This window comes from Heliangelus exortis, chromosome 4, assembly GCF_036169615.1.
Source record: "Heliangelus exortis chromosome 4, bHelExo1.hap1, whole genome shotgun sequence".
Classification (NCBI taxonomy): domain Eukaryota; kingdom Metazoa; phylum Chordata; class Aves; order Apodiformes; family Trochilidae; genus Heliangelus; species Heliangelus exortis.
In genome coordinates this window covers 18,533,422-18,559,124 of record NC_092425.1, presented here as the reverse complement: position 1 = coordinate 18,559,124, position 25,703 = coordinate 18,533,422, and the positions used below count along the sequence as shown (strand labels likewise).

At 37.4% G+C, this 25,703-nt stretch overlaps 1 protein-coding gene across 6 annotated transcripts in view; it reads left to right on the top strand.

Moving 5' to 3' along the window:
* ASB5 (ankyrin repeat and SOCS box containing 5) overlaps positions 1-23,503 on the top strand; it is a 40,478-nt gene extending 16,975 nt beyond the window's left edge. For 2 of the 6 annotated variants that reach the window (XM_071743212.1, XM_071743213.1), the window contains exons 3-9: positions 6,846-7,010; positions 15,703-15,782; positions 16,837-16,944; positions 18,539-18,689; positions 18,825-18,959; positions 20,915-21,106; positions 22,910-23,503. In XM_071743212.1, the coding sequence (XP_071599313.1) occupies positions 6,846-7,010; positions 15,703-15,782; positions 16,837-16,944; positions 18,539-18,689; positions 18,825-18,959; positions 20,915-21,106; positions 22,910-23,037 (959 nt within the window). In that variant the 3' untranslated portion in view covers positions 23,038-23,503. Of the gene's footprint in view, positions 1-6,845; positions 7,011-11,931; positions 12,000-15,702; positions 15,783-16,836; positions 16,945-18,538; positions 18,690-18,824; positions 18,960-20,914; positions 21,107-22,909 lie in introns of those variants that run through there. The other 4 variants (XM_071743214.1, XM_071743215.1, XM_071743218.1 and 1 more) reach the window with 3 other exon arrangements.
* The last annotated feature ends 2,200 nt before the right edge of the window (positions 23,504-25,703 follow it).

Sequence of the window (25,703 nt, the reverse complement as noted above, 5' to 3'; positions counted from 1 at the left end):
AAGCTTGTAAATAGTGAGAAGTTCTCTGTTTCTTTCTTTTTTTTTACACTGAGCACTACTTGGATGAACCCAAGAAACCAGTCCATTAGATACAACTCACAAATAGAAAATAATGATCTGTTTCTCTCTTAGTCCACTGTTTGGAAAACTTGATTACACTGTGAACTGTAGTGACTGATCAGAGCAAACTTTTCTTATTATTTTATTCTAACAAGTTCCAATTGATAATGTCACTCAGCAACAGTTGTTAGGTAGGGTAGCTTGGCATGAGGCATTTTCTCAACTTGCATTCCACAGAGATCACAGTTCTATTAATAAAGCCATATAAGACCTCTACTGGCTTCCTGGATACAATAGAGATTCATTTAGCAATGATAGGAATATTGTATGGCATACCTATTCACCATAGTGCTTGATGTAAGGCACCACATTTAGCATTTGTTTTTCATATGCAGCACAAGCTAATGGTGTAAAAATGCTTAAGATAGTGTGAATATTCTTCTTTGAAAGTTTAGAAGGGGAGGTTTTTATGGATGGAGCTCATCATCTTCTCATGTATGTTAAATAACTTTGCCTAATATGACAAATATATGCCACAGAAGAGTCATGCTGCAAAATAAATCTCAAGAAGACACTTGCTTAGAGTGAAGCAAATGATACCATGTATAACCAAGATGCCAGTACCATTTTCTTCTGAAGAACATTGAGGCATTTGGATAAGAGTTGTATGATGCAGTGAGACTGGCATGATGAGAGCCATGTTGCTGCTATTTACAGCAACAAAAACCAATCATATCAGTTCACAAGCATTGATTCTTTCCTCCCCTTAAAGAAAATGTGTAAGGCTACAGAAACTTTTAGTGAGTGTATCTTCTGGACCCTGTTTGCATGCTTGCTTCCGTGAAAGAAACTGAGGTATCCTATCATGTAGATTCCTTACCTTTTTTTTCACTCTTACCTGTATTTGTGTGTCAGGACCTCTTTGAGAACAGCACTGTCACCAGCTGTATGTCATGGTCAGTATTGTTTCCATGTGCCTCCTTGAAATGCGTCTTTTCTGAAGATAGAACTTAACTTGTCACCAACCCATGTCCAGTTGGCTGGCCTGATGTACACAGTCTTAAGTTAACTCTCTGGGAAATACCCCTTCATCAATTAATTTCTTTTATTTTTCTAGATGAAATTAATAATAAGCATTGAAATACAACCAAGTGTAAAATGAAACATTATGAGCCCTGGTGTAGCTGGGTTTTAAAAGGTGCATAGCGGTAAGACCAAAAAATACCCCTGGAGGCCTGAAAGACAACTCTTGTTACAGAAAATCTGTTGGGAAACAGATTGGTTGCTGGATTTGGTCAAGCTCAAACATACTGTCTGCACTGGTATGTAGCAGTGGGGCCTAAGGCAACAGGAGGAGACCAAAATAGCATAGGATCCTGAAGGTGATGTTCCTTCCCTTAGCCATAGACTCCTGACAGCCACGGTTCTTCTGTTCATGCTTCTCTTTTGTAAGGGATGTTCTCAAACATTTGCAATGCAGGCAACTTCTGAACTTCTGAGTGAACTTCTGCCAGGTTTAGATGATGATGGCTTTGGGGGAATGCACTACGTGCCTAAGTACTGACCTCTGTTCATTACTGCAGCAATGCTGGCTGGTTGGTCATAAATCCCTTATGGCATGCTGCATCTGTTGCACTGGGGGATGTACTCTTTGGTATGTCAGGAGTCTTCCTGGCAATAGATATGATCTCTCTCTTTTTGACTCTTCTCTCACAATAGTTGGCTGAAGATTCACTCTGTGGTGCTCTACATCATTCCCATGCAGAATACCAGTCTCACACTTTGTGTCTCTCTTCTCTGTCAATATCTGAAGCCCGAGCCTGCTTGGTAGCTGCTGTAGCTAGATGTGTTAGCAAATACTCTGTCCTGCCACTGCCTGCCTGCATGAAGAGGTCTGGTGGGTGCAGGCTACAAATCAGCAAGACAAGAAATGTGGTAAATATGTTATTGTTCCATAGCTGACCTCTGCCAGGGCTCAGTCTGAGATTTACCATATAAGAATTTTAAATCTTTTCTCAATCTTCCATTCTGATTTTCAGCATCTAAGGATACAAGGCCTTTCTTGTAAAAGTCTCAGGAAAAGTACTAGCCAGCCATGCTGTTGCTACCATAATAATAAAAATAATATTAATAACAATCTGAATTTCCAGCAAAGAAATAGTGATGATGCTGTTATAAAGGGGAGGAGTGTGTAGTAGGTCTTTTTAGTGCTTATAGTAGTGTAGAGAAATGTCATTTTATTCTTGAATAACTAATGAACATTTAAGCATTATCTGCATATTTGCTGGTATTTGTCAAGATATAGAGGACAGAGGACTGCTTGGTGACACCTGGATAATACCTAAGCTTGAGCTGGCACTGCAGGATTGAACAGTGGCCTTTTAGGATACTGTGTTTTTGCTAGCAAGCATGTTGTGTAATTATTTCTAAAACATGCTTCATCTTGCTTCTTCTATGGGGAGGAATGTTCAAGGTCTGCTGGTTTCTGGCATTGTCAAATGCTAGGCAACTAATGGGCTATTGGTACTAAGATCCAGGGATCATCTCAGTTTCATGATTTTTGGCTGTGGATCACATCAGCAGGAAGAGGCAGTTTCTAGACCTGTTGCAGAATTTAGTGTGGCGGGTGGGCCCATGCCAACCTCATGAAGTTCAACAAGACCAAGTGCAAGGTCCTGCATCTGTGTCGGGGCAATCCCAAGCACTGATACAGCCTGGGCAGTGACTGGCTTGAGAGCAGCCCTGAGGAAAGGACTTGGGGGTGCTGATGGATGAGAAGTTCAACATGAGCCATCAGTGTACACTTGCAGCCCAGAAAGCCAACCAGATCCTTGGCTGCATCAAGAGAAGCGTGGCCAGCAGGTCCAGGGAGGTGGTTGTCCCCCTCTACTCTGCTCTTGTGAAACCCCACCTGGAGTAATGTATCCAGTTCTGGAGCCCCTTTTACAGGAGGGACATGGATGTGCTGGAGCGTGTCCATGAGGATCATCAGAGGTCTGGAGCACCTCTCCTATGAAGACAGATTGAGAGAGTTGGGGTTATTCAGTCTGGAGAGAAGTCTCTGAGGAGACCTTATTGTAGCTTCCCAGTATCTGAAGAGGCTACAAGAAAGCTGGGGGGGGACTTTTTAGGCTGTCAGGTAGTGATAGGACGAGGGGGAATGGTTTCAAACTAGAGGTGGGGAGATTTAGATTGGAAGTTAGGAAGAAGTCCTTCACCATGAGGGTGGTGAGACATGAACAGGTTGCCCAGAGAGGTGGTGGAAGCCTCATCCCTGAAAGTTTTTAAGGCCAGGCTGGACAGGGCTCTGAGCAACCTGATTTGGTGGGAGGTGTCCCTGCCCATGGCAGGGGGTCTGGAACTGGATGATCTTAAAGGTCCCTTCCAACTCTGAAAATTCTATGGTTCTATGATTCTAGGTTCTGTGTGGTCACTGGTCATAAAATTAGAGCGAATCTGAGAGTAGAGCAGTTTGGAAAGTGAGGTAGCTCATCAGTTGACTAGCTCAGGGGGAGTTGCACAGGAAATGCTGATCTGTGACCTTTGAAAATTGTGCAATTTTGTCCAATCTTTCCTAACATAAATTGTTGCTATTGGAGTTTGAACTGCATTGTATTGGGAGGCACAATGTGCTTAAAGGTATGGGTTTGGCTGATTTTTTTGTTGTTTTTGTAGCAACATTTTTGGTGCATTACCACAATTGCATCTTTATTGCCTTAAGAACAGTCTTTAAATTAGAACGTGTTCCCTATTGAAAAAGAACTAAAATTTATATTTTAATTCCTACCTGTGCTGCCACTGTAGATTAAACTCAGAGCCATTTGATGACTGGTTGAAATGGTACTGACAATTCTTTTTATAAAGATTAAAAAGATTGTGAATAAAATAATTTGAAAGTTTCCTTCAACAGTTGTTTTCCTGAGTTACGGAAGTTCAATAGAAATAATTGTTAGTGAAATTAATAGTGGGTTTTTAAAACCTTCTCTGCTAAATAAAGGCAGAATTCCAAACTTATCAGTAAAATTCCTCCAGTTTCCTTACTCTGACTGTAATGCCCACCCTGCCCTCTGGCTGCTTTTATGGAAGTAGCTGCATTATTTCTGTGAGTAACTGCAATTTAAATACTGTCCCTCATTGCTTGTATGCCAAGGCAGGGAAAGTAATGGCTTGCTGTATTTTCTGCATACTTGGATATCTACTTAAATTCCTGTTACAGGTTTGCTGGCAGATTTTGGAAATGTTTGAGTGTCTTTTATTGAGAAAGTTTCAATTATTATAGTTTCAATTATTAATAGTTTTATTATCTAATGAAATCAAGAAATACTGATTTTTATTTTGTAACTAGTGTAACCCAGTGCGTGAATGGCTGACTTGAGGAAGATCATATAGCAATTCCATTTAAGAGGTGAAAGTTCTTCACTCCTCTGAGTTTTAACTGTATGTTTATCCCCTCTTTATATCAACATCTCAAGTAGAGTTTGAGTACATTAATACATTTCCAGTTGATTTCTGATGTCAATCTAGCTTTTTTTTTTTTTTTTTTTAATTGTATTTAAGTACTGTTCTAATTGAACTTTTTAATGGCTTTTGCCTGGACAATGAATGGATTTGTCAAGCAGAATTGAGTGAAAAGTTTTTTCTGCAGTCCTGAGCGAGATAAACTTTGCCTTCTTTGAAGTGTGAAAAAAGATGACGTGCTCCAATGTACTCAGAGTAACTTAATAGTAATGAGTGACAAGTGTCTACAGAATAGAGATACTTTTCCTAGTGTCCTTGCCTTGAAATTGGCAGATTTTTGGGGTAGTCTAACTTTCTTGGTAGCTCATTACTTCCTGTGCAGTTCTCTGGATGAGTGTGAGCAGGTGCTGCTGACACCCCTGAGGGGCAGCTTAGAAGCCATGTCAGGTGTCTGTGTGTCTGCTGGCTTCCTTCTTCCTGCAAGTCTGAGACTACACTTCTGAGACTAGTAAGAGAGAATGGGGCCTGGAATATCTGTGGACAGGAAGTTGTATGAACTACTTCCAGGTTTATACCACTCCTCTAGAAGGGTTTAGCTTCCTTCTCACCTGACAACCTCACCCTCAAAACTCCTACAAAAACACGTAGGTGTTTTGTCTTCCTGGCCCACTGTGAGTCCCTGCCCTGCAGTACCAGATGCTCTGCTTTATCCTGATCCTCACCACCTTATCCTGAATGTCCTGGGATACCATTGAAAAGAGAAAGGACCTATAAAGCTGGGATGAGCCTCAGAGCTATGGCAAATACAGAAATTGTCATCAGTTATTTCTCACCTGGAGAATAGTGTTGGCATCTTCCTGACAAAGACACATATATACATATGACCACTAAGCTTTCCTGTAAATTCATCTTCTGTTATTTATTGACTGGAAGAAAACACTACAGTTTAACAAGTAATTCTAATTACTTGTGATATAATTACAAAGTGATATATTTGTAATGTGCCCTTTTATACTGAGCCCTTTTACAAACACTCTGTTCAATACTTACTTGCAGAGTCTGATTGCTGGGTGAATAGAAGTGTTTATTTTAGTTTGTAAGACATTCTGGTTCATTAAACTAGATGAAATGCGATGAAAAATAACTTACTGAAAGTAGCATAGTGCCTATGAGAGGGCAATTTTGTTCTTTCTTGCAAAGCTTAAAAGCAAAACTAGCAGTAGCCCACCTGCTCCTGTTCTATAAAGAGTGCACTGCCATTTTAGTAGGGCAGTTCTCATGTGCAGTAATTTCAAGGTGAAATTTGCAGCTTCTCCTTCTTCTTCCCCCTTCTTACCTTGTCAGGTCTCTGAGAGGAGCAGTATTAATGAAACACAATAATGTTAATTTCCTTTTAAAAAGCTTACAAATGTCTAGTTTTTGTTATCAGAACAAGATGATAGTGAGGAAATACTACAAGGAAGTGGTGGGGAGATAAAGATGGTATTGTAACATGATATTGCTACAGAGAAATTACTGCCCTTTTTATCCATGCTGGAGCTGTATCATGGATTACTTTTCCCTGCAGTTTCTTTTTTGTAGTATCAGTGTGATACATAGTAACAAAAAATCTACTACTAGTTGGTTGCCCTTTTTTTAGTAATTTTTTTTTTAAATTGACTTGTGCTTCTTCTGACAAGAATACAGACATTTATAATGGGATCACACTTTAAAAATAACTGGTGAAATGGGTTTTCTTTTCCTGTCAAACCATGCTTTTATTTATTCAGTATGTATTTTCCAGTTGACATGCTATAGAAATGCTATTTAAAGAAAACAAAACCAAGCAAACCACAAAAAAACAGAAGTGTTCATATTTTAATGTATTCTTCTGAATTCCAGAAGCTCTCTTAACTGCAAGTTGCATGTGAATGAAGCTTAATGCAGTAATATTGTGTCTATTTTGAAAAGAATTGTCATTCTGATAAAACAGTTTTAGTTTTCAGCTCAACAAAGCATTGAATACTTGTGCTGTAAAAATCTGCTACTTTTTTGGTGAAGTGATTAAAAAATTAACACGTTTTTTCCATTTAAATCTTGTAAATAGTTAAGACTCATGCTGTAGCTAAGCTGATTCTTTCTCTGTTTTAAAAATAGAAAATGCTGGAGCAGTCCTTCCCTTCCCCCACTATGTACTCACTAGTCCAAGCTAGTAAATGTTGCTGAATGGATTTCAGTGTTGTAGCCATTCTACAGTAAGTACAGCGAGATCCTTTGTGAAAAAGCAAAAGGGGAAAAAAAAAAAAAAAAAAAAAGGTAGTAGAAATCCATTTCTGGATGTTCGACAGACCAGACTATCTGCAGCAATGACAGAAAGGCTTTCCTCCAGAAACAAATAATGACAACAAACACAGCTGTTCAGAGGAGCCAGAATCTCCCCAAAAGAAGCCCAGAGAGTATAGGGGAGTGTCCTGCGAAACGAAAAGCTAGCTGGGGTATTCTGACCAGCCAAGGTTAGTATAGCAGCCATTTCAGAAACCGTGCACTGAAATATGCTAAGCTGACCCAATTTATGATGTTCTAGCTCTAAACTGCTTTTTTGGCTTTTTTTCTAGCTGTAATATAAACGCATGCTTCTGCTAGTGGCACTTCATTGCCTTGCATGGGTTAACACAAGGGTGTTGAAGGTATTTTGTTTTTTTTTCCTTCGCTCCTATCAGTTGATCTAAAATACCTTTTCTTGTTTATCTGCACTGTTTGTTTTATTCAAGTGTTTGACGCTTGACTTACCCTGACTTTCCCTGTTCTGTCACAAGGTAACTGGATACCCAGGGCTAATTGTTTACAGCAGGGAACTGGGGAATGAAAGAAGGGGGGGGGAGCAAACTTTATATATAACTTTATATGTAAAGAGAAGTTTATAGGTAGATGAAATAGGAGGCAATGAAGGAACTACAGGGGACAGAACTATTGTGCTGTAGGAAGACCCTAAACCCAAAGACATAATTGTATAGGTTTGCATTGGGAAGTACTTAGGTATTTTAAGTTGCTGGGCACAGATCTTTTCAACAGTAAGGAAAAAACTATTAAAAAAGTGTTTAGTACTGCTATTGTCTGTGCCCTATTTTCCTAATTTTTTCCTTATACAAGTGGGTAAAAGGGAACTCTGAGTGTTTTCAGGAGTGTAATAAATTTTTAGAAGTATGATCATAATCCCAATTAATACTGACCATATTATAAGTATTTGGTAAAACACGAAAGAAAATAAAGAAAACAAACTTGAAATTCTTGATAATATCATATCATAATTTATAATTTATATACTGATAAAATAGTCAAAGGAGAAGACAGGAAAGAGAGACTCCATATATTGTGCATAAAAATCATTATTAATTTACTATGTAAAATGTAGCTGTATGCTAAAATACTTTTGCTAAATTCCAGTATTGCCAGTTTTAGAATTAAGCGATATATAACAATTTAAGGAACAGTTATTGTAGCTTCCAAGTAACTGTTTCAGTGCAATGGTACTGTAATATTATATTTATTAATCAGTTTTAATATGCAGTGCATCTTTTACCCTCATATTGTTCAATGTTTGAACCAAGATTTACTGATCTATATTAATTTTTATTTATGAACATTTCAACTAGTCAGATCAGCAGCTCCCAAAAACCTAGGACATCCTTCCCTAAACTGGAAAGAAATTTTCCTAAGGTTTATCAATGTTAGTACTAGCCACTGCTTGTTATGGTTTAGGGTTATGGTCTTTTACCATTCTTATAAAAAAATAACCAGAGTTAGTCAAGTTTTAGAATTTTTCAAAATCACAGTAAAATATGGAAAAATATGTCATGATAAGATTTGATAGAAGGGTGAAAGGATGGAGTCAGGCTAGGAAAAGGTTAGGAAAAGCTTCCTGGATTGAGAGTCAAGAACCAGGCTATTTTACAAAAATCTCCTGGATGTGGCAAAAATCAGCACACCAGGCCCAGCTGGGTACTGCCTAGGGGTTAGGCCACATGCTGAATTCACTCTCTGGCAGGCTGGGAAAATACTGAGAGTTCTGAGCACAGCTTGGGGAAAATTTCATTCAAGGAGCAAAATTGTTTCAGGCACAAGTCCTTCAGAGTCTGAACTCAGCTCAGAAAGCCTCTATGCCTTTTTTACCACTTTCTGGTTGGGAAGGCCACTAAAAATCTCTACTTTGATTTATTGCCTTGTCCAAGAAAACAGTAGTAGCCTGAGAGTGCTAGCAGCTGGTCCATGTACTCAAATCAAATCTGATATGGGTCTAACAGATTACTGAGTTTAGAGGTTGCTGTGATTACACCTTGGCACTCTAGCTATGGCACACAGAATTTGCAAGCTACTTTCAGCTAGAAAAATAACCTGCCAATTGTCGATCCTTCAAGAAGATGGAAAAAGCAAAGTGTGCCTGAGCAGTGGAGAGGGGAGTTGTGTCTGTGCTCTCAGGTGACACACTTCTTCCTGGGTGTGCAAGGCCCAGCACAGAGCCAGCAGCAGCAGCTGCCACCTCTATCAGTGGGGTCTTCATGGAGCTTAATGTTGCTTCTCTAGGGAACCAGGCGAGTGATGTTTGGATGTTGCTCTTGTGGGCTTTAGGATTTTTAATACAGTTTAGTCGTTTGTTTTCTGTGTGGAAAATATCTTAAATTGTAATTCTGAAGAATTCAGAATTTCGGAACTAATTAAAGTAATTGTTGCCTGTGCCATGCTGATTTGACCCTCTAATGCATTATAACCCCGTATTTGACAACCCAGTCACATGCTGTACTTTTTCCCAAAGTCCTTGCTTCCTATGATTTGCAAGATGGATAATGTTCTGAGAATGCATTAGGTTTACACTCAGAGAAAATACACCCTATGTTTTTCTGATGCTGAAAAGAGTAGAAGGCATCTAGTGAATGGTAGGGAAAAAGGCTTAACATTCTAATAACCCTAAAAGCAAATTCTATTCTTGTCTTTGCTGTGACACTTGTCACAGACCAATTTTAAGACCAATTTTTGAGACCAATTCCTGAATCTAAAGGTGTCTTGACTGATCATGTTTATTATTATCTGAGGCTGAAATTTCAGAAGCTCAAAGCCCTTGTAACCATAATTAAACTATGTGTTCAGTCTACACTCCAGTGCTGAAGTACTCTGGGAAAAGAAGCTATTAGATTAGATTGGTTTTACGATTTAAGCGTTGAAACTCTTTGTCTTGTAGTTCCTTATTTATAAATTGTATGAATGGATGGTGTAATTAAGATAGATTCTGCAAGGGTTTTGAGGTATTCTTTTGTTAGCATGTCTTAAAGAGTGAGAGGTCCCACTGGATATGGAAATACAAAATCATCTGAATGCTAATTCATTGATTGAACACAGCACTGGAATGACAAAACCAATACAAGGTGGAAGCATCATAAAGAGAATCGAGTGGGAAAGTAATTTTTGTTTGGTTTGATTTTCAAGAGAAGGAAATTATTGGCCTTTGCATTTGGAGTGAAATAGCCAGGTTTTTAAAGTCTATATGATGATAAACACTGGAGAGAATGTTGGTTTGAACTTATCAAGGTTTCTTTTTTGTTGTTGTTTTGGTTTGGTTTGTTTTTTGTTTGTTTGGGGGGTTTTTTTTGGTGTTTTTTTGTTTTTTTGTTTTTTTTTTTTGCATATGTTTTTGTATTATATGTGTATTTATATATTGTTATATAATGTTTGGTCAAATGTAAACAAAGATTATTTGAAATATTGACATGTTTAAATGCTACTTGAGATACATCTTCTCTCTCAGACATATTTTAATCACCTCTAGCCTAAATGCTGGTTCTTTTGGACTGGTTTGCTGGAATTTCATTTGTTAAAATGAAGTAGCTTCACTTTTCCTGCTCATATCAATAGTAGTTAAGCACCACAGATGCATTTCTTAACTTTTAAACCTTTGGTTTAAGATTTTTTTTTTAAATAGCTTTTTTTAACATTAAAGATTAATTAAGTAGTTGACACACTTCACTTTTACTTTTGCAGGGGTGGTTAATTTTAGAGTGCCACAGTAAAAATCTGTTAGACCTTAACTAGATATACAAAATATCAGGCAGTTAAAATGCTAGGCAAAATCGGCTGTTAAAAAACAGCTGAAGTGAACCTCTTGATCCTTGGGATGACAATGTTACAGTTTTTCTGTTGTAGTTGTTGCTCCTGTCTGTTGCTTCAGTTGCCACAGACTGCAACACAGAACACACATATTTAGGGATTAAAGGTAACTCTGATGAGCTCAACACGTTTGTTAGTTTTGTAGAAATACATAGTAGCTACAACACTTCCCAAATAGTCCGTGTTTCTTCTCAGTAATGAGCTCTGGCATCTATTTTCAGTTTTTCTCTGATGATCCTGCTTCTTCTGAGGAATGGGACACCATCTGTTTACCCTTACAGAATTATTTTTCTGAAGTGCTGGGTCCTGGCATGAATCTTCTTCCAGTGCAGTCAGTGAGAAGGCTTTAATTAATTTCCATTCCCTGTTGTTTTACTTATATAAGTGCCTTATATAGTGTTTTGCTTAGTTTTCAAGATTACACAAATTTACACAAGATAGAATGAAGTTAATGACATACAAAAATGTTTTTACTTGGTATTTTACTATGATCATAATTGTGGGAGTGACAGATAATTATATTAGATTTAAAAGAGTGAAGTCTGTAGGAAAAGGAAAAGAAAATAATATTAATGACTTAGAAGCGGATCAAAATCAGAACACCAAATCCCCATTTTGGAGTTTATTCACTGCTGAGAAGTCATCCAAACCTCAATTTATCAATGAAAAATTGTTTAGGAGATATTTGAGTCAATAGTGCACTGCTAGAAGAAAACCACAGTTCAGCATATGGCTTAAACAGTATCTGAAACATGTTCAAAATATCTTTGTTTTTTTATTTTCTAAGTATATTATGAATAAATAGTAAAATAGCATATGGCCATTTGGCAGTGTCTCCCTTACAAATCCATGTACTAATCCTGATTTTTCGGAATACAAAACTATGTGTCTCCTTGCATGAGGTTGAAAGAAGTTTGTACTACTGTTCTTAATCAGCTGAAAGTTCTCATGGTTTCACTGTGAGTTTATCTTGGAGTGAAATTCTAGTTAATCTCTCTTGGAAACCAAATGCACAAGTGCTGGCTCATTGAAAAGTTGCTATGTGGGGGAAAAAAAATAATAATATGAAAAATGAACAGAAACAGCTGAAGTCCTTTAGCATAAGAAAAGATACTGGCAGCTTCTGTATCTTCAAAGCTATGTTTACTGAAGGGTGAAAGTTCATATTGCGGTGAGATGCTGACCTTCTTCCAAACCTATCTGCAGTCTATTAAGAACTGGCCCAAATAGCAAGAACAGATTTTATTTTTTTATTATTTTTTATTTTTTATTTTCCAGATTGAAAGAAATGAGTAGAATTTATAATTGCAATTGGTTGGAAGTGCCATGGGGAGATGGAGATTTAGGTATCGTACGATACTTTATAATTTATTTTCTAACTTTGCCTGTTAGTACAGTGAATATATTTCTTGCTTCTTGTCAGTGTTTGCAAAGCAATGTAAGCTCCCCTTCCTGGTAAACTGTACATCAGAGAACATGAAACTAGTGTGGCTTCTAAATATAGTTAGAGATACTCTGTATTAAGCATCTGTCAGAGAAGATATCAGTAAGGAATTAATGCATTAACAGCTTTGGAATAAACCATGTTTGTTAATATTGCTGTTACAGACAACAATGAGTAAAGGGCTGTCCTTGATTGTATTCTTGTTAATGCTTTCCAAGTGAGAGTCATAGCAAGTTTGGAGATGAGCAGAAGGCAGCAATCTAGTCAAAGAATTGAAGACAGCTTTGATGTTTATGAAACACAAATATTTTTGAGCATATTCTTGTCCCTGTGGTAGCTATTGATGAATTGTTATGGTTATCAATAAACCGGTTGGAATGTGAAAGTTTTTTTTTATTCAGAATTCATTTGAACAAAATATTTCTGCAGCATTTCGCTTACAGATTTCATTGCTAGTAGAGATGATCAAGCATTTTGTATTTAATGGATTTAGCAGAAACAGGTAGCTGCTGGATGTCTCTACATGCAGGTCGGGATATGAGGTGAGTCTAGGTGTAAACCAGAGCTCAAAATAGGATCTGTCATCATTTGATTCTTAAATGTCACTGAAGTAATAAAGGAGGTGAGGGAAAGCAAGGAGGAAAAACTGTCACTTTTAGATCTTACCAGCATATTTTTTCTGTTTGTTGTACAGAGTTACAAAAATATCTAAAGTATGAGTTGATTTAATGGACATTAAAATTTCATGACACTTACTATTGTACTAGATGTTTTTCTACGTAAAGGTGTCTTTTTTCCCCCTGTTAATTTAGGAGTAGGGTAATCTGTTAAGAGAGGGAATTTCTCATCTGTAGAGAGAGGGGGCAAAAAAATTTCAAAAACTACCTTTAAATACAGTTTTAAAATATTTTTGAGGAATTCTTTGCAGCTGTCAGCAGGAGAAATAAATAGATATAAATAATTTGAATTACAACAACTCAAGTTCTGGAAGAAGGAAAACATTGGTCAAAAATCTTATAGTGACTGCACACATCCAACCTGCGATAGGATAAATATATCTGAGCTTCTTTGATGACAAAGGAAATACTGATGTTTTGTCAAAATCAGATCACATAATAATTCTGAGCACAGTTTTTGCAATATAATGTCCTTTAAAATCCTGATCACTTTGTTTATGGTTGGGGGTTTTTTGGGGTTTTTTTTTTAGGTTTTTTTGCTTTGGTTTGGTTTTTTGTTTGGTCTGGTTTTGTTGGTTTTTTGGTGGTTTTTTCTTTGGTTTGTTTTTTTGTTTTTTTTTTTTTTTTTTTTTTTAGCTGTTATTCTGGTTAGCAATAAGAATTTAAGGATACTACATTTAATAAACCTTAAGTAGAAAGTACAGGGAAAGATGTGTGTGCGTGTATATACAGATGCTTAGTGCAAATAATTCTGAAGGAGTATTGGAAGATGCATCTTGCCTATGGTCCATCTACTGCCACAGGTGAAAGAGTCCAGGGAGCCTCACAGATACTGGATACTCTGACATAATAGAAATTCCATGCTTTTTTTAAGATTAGGTCTCCTATATTTTTAAATGTCTGTGATCAGCTTCTTATGGCCACAACAACCCCATGCAGCACTACAGGCTGGGCACAGAGTGGTTGGAGAGCAGCCAGGCAGAGAGGGACCTGGGAGTCTGGATTGACAGGAAGCTGAACATGAGCCAGCAGTGTGCCCAGGTAGCCAAGAAGGCCAATGGCATCCTGGCCTGGATCAGGAACAGCGTGGCCAGCAGGTCCAAGGAAGTGATTCTGCCCCTGTACTCAGCACTGGTGAGGCCACACCTCGAGTCCTGTGTCCAGTTCTGGGCCCCTCAGTTCAGGAAGGAGATTGAGGTCCTGGAGCAGGTCCAAAGGAGGCAACTGGGCTGGCAAAGGGACTCGAGCACAGATCCTATGAGGTGAGGCTGAGGGAGCTGGGGGTGTTCAGGCTGGAGAAGAGGAGGCTCAGGGGAGACCTCATCACTCTCTACAACTCCCTGAAAGGAGGGGGTAGCCAGGTGGGGGTTGGTCTCTTTTCCCAGGCAACTCTCAGCAAGACAAGAGGGCACAGTCTCAAGTTGTGCCAGGGGAGGTTTAGGTTGGACATTAGAAAGAATTTCTTTACTGAGAGGGTGATCAGACATTGGAATGGGCTGCCCTGGGAAGTGGTGGATTCTCCATCCCTGGAGATATTTAAAAAGAGACTGGATGTGGCACTCAGTGCCATGGTCTGGTAACTGCAGAGGTAGTGGATCAAGGGTTGGACTTGATGATCTCTGAGGTCCCTTCCAACCCAGCCAGTTCTGTGATTCTATGATTCTATGATATAGTCATGATAATTTAAATACTCAGCTGTGCTTTTGTTTTGCTGAGGTTTTTGATCTCCATCTCATCCAGTAGTGCCACGTTCTACAGTGTAGAACATTATACATTCTGTGAGAAGACACAGTCTTGCATCAGAATGTTTTAGATTCATTCACTAAAAGGTCTAGGGAAATGAAGGTTTTATCTCAATTTTTATATTGTGTAATATTTCATATGTTTCTGCATTCATCTGACGTTGTTACCAATTCATCATTGTTACCAATAGCTGATTCTCTCTATATTTCTTCAGGGAATTTCAGGGCTCGATATAACTTCCATGAGTGATTGTAGTAGCATTCTACAGTTCCAGTGATTTTCATCTTACAGGAATAAGTACCAATAATTCATAATGTATTCGGAAGATGGTTCTTCCTTGCACAGTCTCTCAAACCTTGATTTGCAACATTCATACAATAAATTGGTATCAGCTTGGCCTGCAATCCTGTCTGGCTAGAAGGGACCTTTTGGTGTCCAGTCTTTGAGAGGACAGGACAGGGTCTTGGGGCTGCAGGGTGGTGCTGAGACATGAGCTGGGAGTTAAGGAGGAAAGTATGTGTGAAGGCCAGGTCGTTCTTGTGTTTCTTTTTTTTTCCTTTTTGACTGTGATAAATAAATGAAATGTCAAACCATTACATATTAAGCATATTTAACTGTTTTAATCACTAACAGCCTATTAGAATGAGAACTTAGGCTTAATGTTATATTTCTACTATAGAATTTTTTAGTGTGATTATCACTGTTTCCTTGCACTTGTGTAGTAGCTGCAGATTAATCTCGCCATATGTAAGGACTTCTGTATTGATTTTCATATACAGCAGCTTTTTTGGGATTTTTTCGGTCAGATTTATGTCTTGTTTAAGTTCAAATATGAATTTGTTGAAGTATATGGATTTCTATATGGAAGTTGCAAAAATGTTAAATTGATATTTTTAAACAAATGAACCATGCAAAAGTAGAAGTGGAAAATAGGGCAGTTGATTAATTTATTACAACGGATTACTTAAGTCAATATATCAATATTTTATTCTCTGTAGCACATAATAATAGAGCTGCTTTTATTGTCTAGGAACTGGTAATTTGAAATACAGGCTCTAAAGTGGGTAAATTAATTTTATAGGACAGTTGACTTCATTCTGTGCATTATATTTTCTGTTTTGCTTTATGCATTCCAAAATCCTTCTAATTCATATGGTTTACTCAATAAATGTTGTTATTACATAGGTTCTTGGGCAGATCGCTCACCTCTGCATGAGGCAGCCAGTCAAGGACGTCTTCTTTCTCTAAAGACTTTATTGTCACAGGTGAAGGCTGTGTTCTTAAAACTGCTTTAATTTTAAATGTTACTTAATTTCTCAGCATAATTATTAATGCAGTTTTAGTATGCTTTGCTTTTCTCACTGGAATTTTTCAGAGCAATACACATTAGGGTTGTTTTTATGATAAGTTAATATTAGAAGTTTATCCTCTGTGTGTTTTAAAACTTACCTCCCCCAGAATTTATTACTAAAGCTATACCTAAATGTATATCAATCTTGCCCTCTTGCATGGTATAAGTCCATGTTGTTCCACTGCTTTAAGCCCTCAGGTAAATAGAGATAGTCAGTAAGATACTTTGGTTTTGCATAGTTCTGATTTTAAAAATGTCACATTTTGTTAATAGGAAAGAGAGAGACTGTAAACTGCTAAATTTTAATACTACAGTATTGACTTATTAGCTACTACAGTACTGAAAAATTATACTATAGAAAAAAATTGGTGAGTGTCAATAGGTAGAATTCTTAGTTCCTAAGAAATAAACGGCACTGCGGCAGAAAATTTCAAGGGCTTGATGATTTTATCAGTCTAGGGAATGTTTTCCTTGCTTAAATTCATGGCTTAGATATTTCAGACCATATGTCATAGAATCAATGGACAGTTTGACTCAGGATTGATGAGTTTAAAAGATCAGCAAGAGTGGAGATTCACCAACCTCTCTGGACCCCTGTTCCAGAGTGTCACTGTCCCTACAGTGATTTTTTTTTTTTTGCACGTAACTAATTGGAATTCAGCATGTTCTGACATGTCTGTTGCCTTTTGTCCTATCACTGCATCACAACAGTGTTTCAACTCTCTTTTTACCCTCTATATCCTATTCCTATTTGAGATTTAAAGCATAAGAAGAACTGGCAACCTTTAGTCTGTTACATTTATTGATTGATGAAAGATTCTTTTTATGCTCACTGGAAATTGACTTATTGGAAGTAGAGTTTTAAGCCTATTTAGATTATTGTAAACTATTCATTTGAACAGTAGTGTGAGGAAATTACTCCTAACAGCATTTGTATGATCTTTATATGGCATTCATGTCTTATTTAGGGGTACAATGTAGACACACTAACAATTGACCAAGTAACTCCACTTCATGAAGCCTGCCTGGGAGATCATGTAGGATGTGCCAGAATCCTTCTTGAAGCAGGAGCAAATGTAAGGGTGTTTTGGTTCTTGGTTTTGGTTGTTTTTGGTTTTTTTTTTCTTTTTCATAATGAAGTCCAATGCTAACTTTGGTTTAACTGAGAAGGATATATTATTTAATTATTTTTAAAAAGTTGCTATTACTCTTCACTCACCTCATTGATTGTCTGAATCTTATTTTAATTACAATAAGCTGCCATCTGAAAGCTAGCAAAGGGAGATGATGGGCCAGAGAAAGATCATTAGAGAGATGTTAGGTTAAAAGAAAAAAATCAAACAAACGAACAAAGAAACACAGAACTGTATGTGTAAGAGTAGGTATCAAACAGAATAACAGGGAGAATATATAGGAGCTGGTCACCCACTGAGACAGAGTAATGAACTGGAGAGAATATGCTAGCAGTATGTCACCAGCCTTATTTTCTGTCTGCATTTCATTACATTAATTCTTTTCTAAATTATGGAAGGTGTCCATCTCCTTTACTGATTTCCTCTTGAGTGGCTCTCAGGAGACTGTTCTTTCAATCTCCAGAACATCCTGTGTCACACTGCACTTGTGTGCTCTTCAGATTCTTTTTTAAAGCACTGTCTCTATTCTATACTCTTGACACAGGTGGGAGTTATCTGTTACCTCAAAACAAAAGTACAACAGACCACTTTCATTACAGTCTGCTGATATTGGAGTTTGAATACATAGTGTCCCCAAGCCCTAATCTTCATGATGGAATCAATTATTGCCCTTACAATTCAGTTTTGAGAACCATATAGATAATGTCTATTTTATTACAGAAAAAGAAAAAAAAAACCTACATAAATGTTTCCGAAACAGTTTCTCTCCACATCAGTTACCAAGGATTCTAAAGATAAAAAACAATAGATACTAAAAGCAAAACTATAACAACAAATTTAATTTTCCTATCAGATTTTTTTAGTGCTTTTAATTGTTTTGGTGGGTTTGCAGGGGTGCACAGTAGAGAATAGGCCAAAGTCCTGGAAGAAGCCCTTTCCTAATAGCTGTGCTACTTCCTTTGGTATTATTTGCTCTCACAAATTTGCCTAGTTTTTTACCTCATTCTCGCACACTTGGAATTCTCAGTTATCCAGTGAGGTGGTAAGGTTTGTATTAAAGCAGTGAGCCTCTGCCATTAGCTTTGTCTCCATCCTGAGAAATATTTACTCCAGCCGGGAGATTAAAATTATGAAAGAAAATGGCAAATAATCACATTTAATAGAGAGTTTGTGTTCTTGACAGAGCTGCAGAGAGAAGGTCCCCATAATCTCATTAATACACAAAGTGTAGATTTTTCTGTATCAATGGAACAAGCTCAGTGCAATGACTTTTGAAAATTATTTACTGTCCAGATGCTAATTTGTGCTTTTTAGTGTTCCAGGTGTACTTTGGTTTATTCAACACAGTTTAAAAAGAATAATAGTAAACTAGTTTCAATAGAGGGATGGGGTGAGAGAAAGACAGTAACACAGGGACTGATCATTTACGCTTATCCAAACCAGTGATTTTTTAGGTTTTTTGGTGCAATTTCTAACTCTATCCTGCTTTAAAAAGTATCTCTCAGTTCTGTTCTTAAATAGATTTTATATATTCTAGGTAAATGCTACAACAATTGATGGAGTGACACCTTTATTTAATGCATGCTCAAGAGGCAGTGCAGCATGTACTGAGCTCCTGTTAGAGTATGGTGCCAAAGCTCAGTGGGAGTCCTGTCTTCCTTCACCAACTCATGAAGCAGCCAGCAGAGGTAAGAAATCACCCACTGAACAAACATGGAGAGTTGACAGCTGTCTCAATAATAGTGTTAAAAAAATGTGTCTGGCTTTGTCCATGAGACAGCTTTCTGAAGTCAAGCAAACTCTGTCATCCTTTGTACTGTCAGGTCACAGCGAGTGTCTGGAGGTACTCATCTCCTGGGGTATAGATGTTGACCAAGATCTTCCTCATTTAGGAACACCTCTGTATGTAGCATGTGTTTCACAGCAGATCCATTGTATTCGAAAGCTTCTTTATGCAGGTATGTAATTATTTAAATAAAAATACTCTTCTTTTTTAAAATAAGCACACTGTATTCACCTTTGAAGTGAGCTGTGCACAATCAATTAAACTAGAACCCTTGCTTTCAGAGGTCTCCTAAGTTTATTCTGTGATGCATGTATTCTTGTTATAACTAGCAATTTCTTTCATTTTCTTGTGGCATAGCAAGAAAATGAGGGAAAAAGGAGGCAAGACCAATAAGAATGGGTGTTCAAAATTTTTAGCACCTCTGACAGTTTTGTACGTATTCATTTTCTGTAGGATAAAGGTTAAAAATCAGCTTTGAGAAAGTAGTTTTCTGTAGTAAACACTGGGTGTTCAACAGGCATTTTATCCTATTTTTCACGTTATTTATTTGATCAATGGGAAAGAGATGTTGGAGGCTCACTCAGCACAAGGCCAGGGACACAGTCAGCATTGCTAAAGGATCATTTGCTGTCTCTCAGGTAATGGTATACAGAGCTTGTGTGTGCTGAAGCACAATATATGGAAATGTATGTATGAGTGATTACAGAGTTGGTATCATTGCACCAGAATTATTTTTCTGGTTAATTGCTGGTTATTTAGAACTGAAGCAAGTAGTTAAATTGTTTCTCATTAAGTCAGTCTCCTTATATGGTGCTGCATGGTATCCTATGTCGTGAGTTTTATGGTTAAGAACTGCAAAATAATAAGCACATTTTAGGATTCAAATACTACAGTACATTAAAAACAGTAACAGAAGGGCATATTCTACATCTGTCAGTGACCTGAAGTAGAAAGGGATATGTAAATTGAGAAACATAAGTAACCACTTGTGTTGACCTTATTTTTTTCATTAGTTTATGAGAATGCATCAGAAGTTGAAAAGCAAAGAGACAGCCAAAGAGTCAAGAGAATGATAGGATGTACTCTCAAAATTTTACTACTGAGAACATTGAGTTATTCAGACTTCAAAATCTAATTGCTAGGCCTGTGGTATAATTAAATTACTTCACTCAAATAGGAATTAAAGAGGAAAAAAACTGTTGATCAGGGAGAAAAGTTGGTACACAAGCCATGTTTTGGTGTCACAAGATCAGTGACAAGGTCTCTAAAAAAGGTCTGGGTTTTTTTGTTTTGTTTTGGGCTTTTTTGTGCTAGAATAGTCTAGAAAAATACTGGGGCAAACCCAGTTTTAGGTGGAATAACAGCTTGTCTATAAGGGAAGTTCTTCCATATTAGCTAGTTTTATTTAACTCTTGTATTATATTTTCTTCTTGAACATGAATTCATTATTTCAAATTAATTTAGTATAACAGCAATAACATATTAATGCAGAAGTGTAATCATTTGAAGTCCATGGCTTGGGAGAATCAGAGCGTTTGGGTTTTTTCCTTAGCTTTCTTCACTGTGTGCCCCACCTTAGTTAAAATTAAGTCCTATGTAAAAAATTCTCCATAAAAGTTGGATGAGATGGAAATCTGTTTTAAAGCCTGTGCCAGCTTTAACACATGTAAAATTATAAAGCATCCAAGTTAGATTCCTTCTTGAGTATGTGTACTTAGTAAAAATATAAATCCTAAACTTCAGTTCAGTGATTCTTCTTGAAGACTTAAATAAAGAAAGCATATTTTTATGTAGTGCAAATTTTCTTAAACATGTACAAAAAAATTTTTTTTATAATTAGGGCAACAGTGATGCTCACATGACCTAATTTGATTTTTTTCTCCTTTTTTGTATTTTACTTAAAAATTGTTGTGCTTATGCCATGAAACCTAGGATAAATATGTGGGCTAAAAAAACCTCACAATACTGATGTGATTCAGTATAGTGCAATGAATTAAATTAATAGTGTCTTAATTGAGTGTTGCATTCTAGGACAGTGGAGTTTGTTTGTTTAGCAACATAATCTTTACTCGATGACAATTTTAATTAACCTCCTCTTAAGTCTCTTAATGTTCATCTGCCCACCAGGTGCCAATGTGCAGAAAGGAAAGCATTTGGAAACTCCACTCCATGCTGCTGCCCAGCACTCTAGCACAGAGATTGTAAACTTACTCCTGGAATTTGGGGCAGACATAAATGCCAAAAATACAGATTTTGAGAGGCCTGTTGATCTAGCTGCTCCAAGCAGTTCAGTGGAGAGATTGCTGCTCCTCCATGAAGGTAAGTTTTACGTGTGTGGTTTTGTAACTGTAACTTGTACTCTTAAAGAAAAACAACACCCCTTCCCCCAGATAATCCAACAGCCCAAACCACCCATATTATAGAAACTAAAATTGTGCTTTAGAAATAAATATATTAACATTCAAGTAAATCCTTTTTGAACTATAAAAATACCCAGTAGTATTTAGTCCCAGGCCAGAGCCTGTTGACCAAGAAGCATCAGAATTTATGCAAGCAGGAAAAGTATCATCTTATATTTATCGGGTGTTTACGGAATTAGACATTAAAGCTACACTTCTATTGTCTGTTACAGACCTTGTTAAAAAGAAGTAACATTTAATTGCATATAAAAAATATTTAATTTTGACCAGCTGTCCCAATAGTTAAAAATACATAAAGCATATACTTAAAAAAGTATAGTAAGTTTTATGTTTAAATTTTCATTACTGAATGGTAAATTCCTGAGAAATAGGTGTCAACAAATAAGAGTCTCTTAAAACTCTTAAGGGTCTGTTGCTCTAGAGAGAGAGAAGATATCCCAAAAGGTAACTGGATTTGTTCAGACTGATACACATGCAGTATAAAAATAGACTACAAAAAAAAGGGGGGAATAAGCAGAAAAAAACTATTGCAGTAACCGAGGTTACTTTAGAGGTGAAATTACAAGTTCCACAGATTAATGCTTTCCTCTCAAAAACATATCTGTAGTCTGAATGCTGTTTAAAAAACCTTTGGTTATCACAAAATTATCAAGACTACTAGGATTTTTAGAAGCCACAGAAAAGATGTAAAAGTAAATAAATAAATAAATAAATTGGAATTAAATGAATATTTTTATGGGACTGGGGGGAGGTTTAGAGGGCATTTAGAGGCATTGCTGTGAGCTGGTAAGACCACTAAACATGGTCCAGAATCTGTGAGTGTTTTGTTTGCTTATTCTTGCACTGAAACATTGGTAGTACCATAGCTTGTATTGTTCTATGTACTGTTCTATGAATAATAATAAAAAAACACAAAAACAAATCTGCAGTTTTTAAAGTTGTTGACATCAGATAATTTATGGGAGCAAGTTTTAAATTTTTAAACAGAAAGTATTTGCTTACCTGTAATGAAATGAGGCAACCAGGTGGCACTAATTGCCAGGTAGTGGGTCTTCTTACCCGACTCCTCGGGTTTTCTGCTAATGCTGGTTTGCGCAGGACTGGCTCCCTTTCTCCTGATTCGTCACGGGATAGATCGAGGCCTATGCCCGCATTCTCCACCAGATGTAGCAAGACAAACCTCTTTTAGGGCACGGCGCTCCAAGGTCCAACCAGGTGTTCCAGGAGAAACTCAGGAATAGTGCTCTGAGTCCAATGCTCTCAGGGCTGAGCAGCCTGAATCGGTGCTACTGCTCCAAAAGTGGCCTCCCCTCTGGCTTCCTCAGGTGTGAGCTTTATTGGCCCCCTAATCCTGCTCATGTGCAGTAGGGGCCCACCCTAATCAGGCACAGGTGGGCTTGACACAAGCTCATGCCCACTACCTGGCAATTAGTGCCACCTGGTTGCCTCATTTCACTACACTGATCTAACCTGTTTTTTTTTTTGTTTTTTTTTTTGAGTATTTTCTCTGATCATTAACAAGGTTTCAGCAGCCCCAGTCTTTTAAGGCCAAAAAAGGCTTTGAGGGAAAAGGAAGGAAAAAAAAGGACAAATTTGAGATTGCTAACTTTTTTTTTAGGAATCCTATTATCGTGCAAGTCTGTTGTAAAGCAAAGCACTGTCTTGAGTTGTATAATTAAAGTCCTTTCTCTTTTGTTTGCAGCCACACCATCTTCTCTATGTCAGCTCTGCCGACTATGTATCCGAAATTACATCGGAAGAGCGAGGCTGCATCTTGTCCCACAACTCCAGTTGCCAACAATACTGAAGAATTTCTTACAGTATAGATAACATAGTAGTTAATCCTTAGAAACTTGAATAACAAGTAAATTTTCTTCTTTCTGTTTATTGTACATTTTCTCTAGAGAACTGCTGGGCGGATAAAAAAGCCTTTTGCATATCACTTAAATCTTTGACACTTGGTGTTGGTACAGAACAACAATTGGGAGCTATTCAGCAACTGGTACCAAGGTGCTAATACAGCTGAATTGACTAAGTGTGCTGATACTCTGGGAAATGATTGTATGGCTTTAGCTTAACATTTACTAAATAGTTCTAGTGCTGTTAATTGTAATTGTGTTTATGCTCTTAAAGACAAACCTGAACCACAAAGAATTTCTTCATTATTATTTGTCAAGTTTGTCCATTAGGAGTCATTACTTTATGTGTTTTTAAATTTCTATTGTTTGTGTACCTAAGAATACTTGCTGATAGGTGCACTATATAAATTAATAAAGATAAAACAAATGTAAGTAAATCTTTCTTCTTTTCCTTTAAGTAGACATTTCATTAATGACAGTGAAAAACTTGCTTTATTCTTCCTCACTGGCTGTGCTGTGAAATGGAATTATGCTGCAGTGAACTTAATCAAGATTTTCAGCCACGCAGTTTCTAGATGCTCTGTTTATTAATAAAATTAGTAACTTTAAAAATGCCAGAGGAATTAATGCTGAGATACTTTTGATCATCTCTTGTAAAACAGAATTATCTGGTCTCTTTCCATATGTTTTCATAGCAATGCTGCATCATGGACACATTAAATAATTATTTGCTTCAGGTGAAAGGCATTTCTAGTTGTATGGTATCTGTGAGGTTTCTGAAGGCGTATAATGGAGATGTGGATACTGAATCCCCAACCTCAGGCTCAGGAGGTGGATGCAAGACTCCAGAAATAGATCAGTTCTCTGAACAAGTGTCACTCTGAAAACAATGTTATTTCTCATGCTGTCTAGTTTATGAACAATTATCTAGCTCCAACAATCATGTCGCAAAATCTCAGAATACTCTAGGCAGTCATTTCTGTGATGAGACTGAAATTTTATTGTTCAGCTCCCCTAAGAGACATTAGAAATCTCAAAGGATTTCTGCCTCTCTCATGCCCTTGCGTGATGGTGATTTCCAACCATGTCAAAAAAGGTCATCTGACTACATTACTGAAACACAGTGCTCTTTCTCTCACTCTGTTTAGTGTTCCTTTGAGATCAGATTACTTCCTCAGGGACTGATAATTCCTGCAAACCAAATCACAAGACACCTAAAAATTTGCCACTTGGCCTCAATGATTCACCCTTCTCCATTTCTTTTCCGTGACTCCTTTCAGTATTTAGGTTCCTACTGGAAAGATGCTAAGTGAGGAACAAACTTTAGAGGAAGTATTCAAAAAGAAGAATGATTACTTAATTGCTAAATTATAGCCACTGATTAGTAATGCAGCACTCCGACACTTGCCCTTCTTTGAAGTAATCCCATTTGCTTCTGTTGCCAGCAAAAGTCTAGCGAGAGCCTCTTTTGGAGTCTCTGCAAAGGAAAATCAGACACAAGTAAAAAGAATTGCTTAGGAGTGCATAATGCACATGGTCTGTAGTGGAGCAATTTGGGTGGTTTTGGTTTTCTTCCAGAATCTAGCAATTTGTGGTTTTATGTACAATACTATTGCTGTGTATTATTAAGAAACAAGGATGTGCCAAACCATGGCACTATGGAACTTCTCTTATTTAGAATTGGGTAATTTAGACCTTCACCTTCAGGTGTGCACAACACTATTATTTTGACTCAGGAAAATGTCATTAAAAAAACCCAACTCTCAGTAAGATTATTTTTCAGCAAGCATGGCTATTCTGCAAAACACCTGGTGGAAACGAAGTCAGATAATATTAGAACCTTAGATGAGAGCCCACGGTCCCCTTCGCGCGTGCCGCCCGTTGGGGCTTCGCCTCAATTGGTGTCGGTGTCAGGATCAGTGTCAGGGTCAGGGTCAGTTCCCACGTCAGACTGCAGGGTACAAGGAACGAGCACGCAGGCTTAGCAGTTGCTTTTGGCAATGTTTGGCTTGGTTTTGTATTTGTACAAGTTAAGTTTTATTAGCAAAAGCCTCTCTAGGTGAATTAAAGGGCTTTTTTGGGGGCAACAAGAAATCTCATTTTGCATAAGGAAACCATACAGGCATTATCTTCATACCTGTCCGTGCTGGGAATTTATTTTCCTGTTGCATAAAGTTTTTTGGGAAACAGAAGTGGGATGGTCCCAGAAAGCTGGCAAGGAACAAGTCCCTGCAGTATGGGAGCAGCAGCAGCTCTGGTGTGCGACATCCACTCACTAAGCATAAGTTGTGAGGCCTACAGGTTGTTGTCAGAGTTCATCACTAGCACTGATCTATTACTCAGTATTTTTCATACCTTATGCTGATTTGTCAAGAAATAACACAGCCATAAATTTTAAAAATGCTTTTTTTGCCTTCAGCTTGACCAAGTAGTTTTGGACAAGCTATTTAAGATGACTGTGTATTGGTTTCCCTGGTTTAAAAATGAAAGTAATTTTGTTTTAAAACTGTAAAAAGTAAATAATTAATGCTGAGTGATTTTAAAAAAAATAATCATAGAGTAGAGAAGTGGTTGAAAATGGGAAGTGGATGGAAAATGGGCCGGACTGTCACATTCAAAGGGATGTTACCAGTCTCT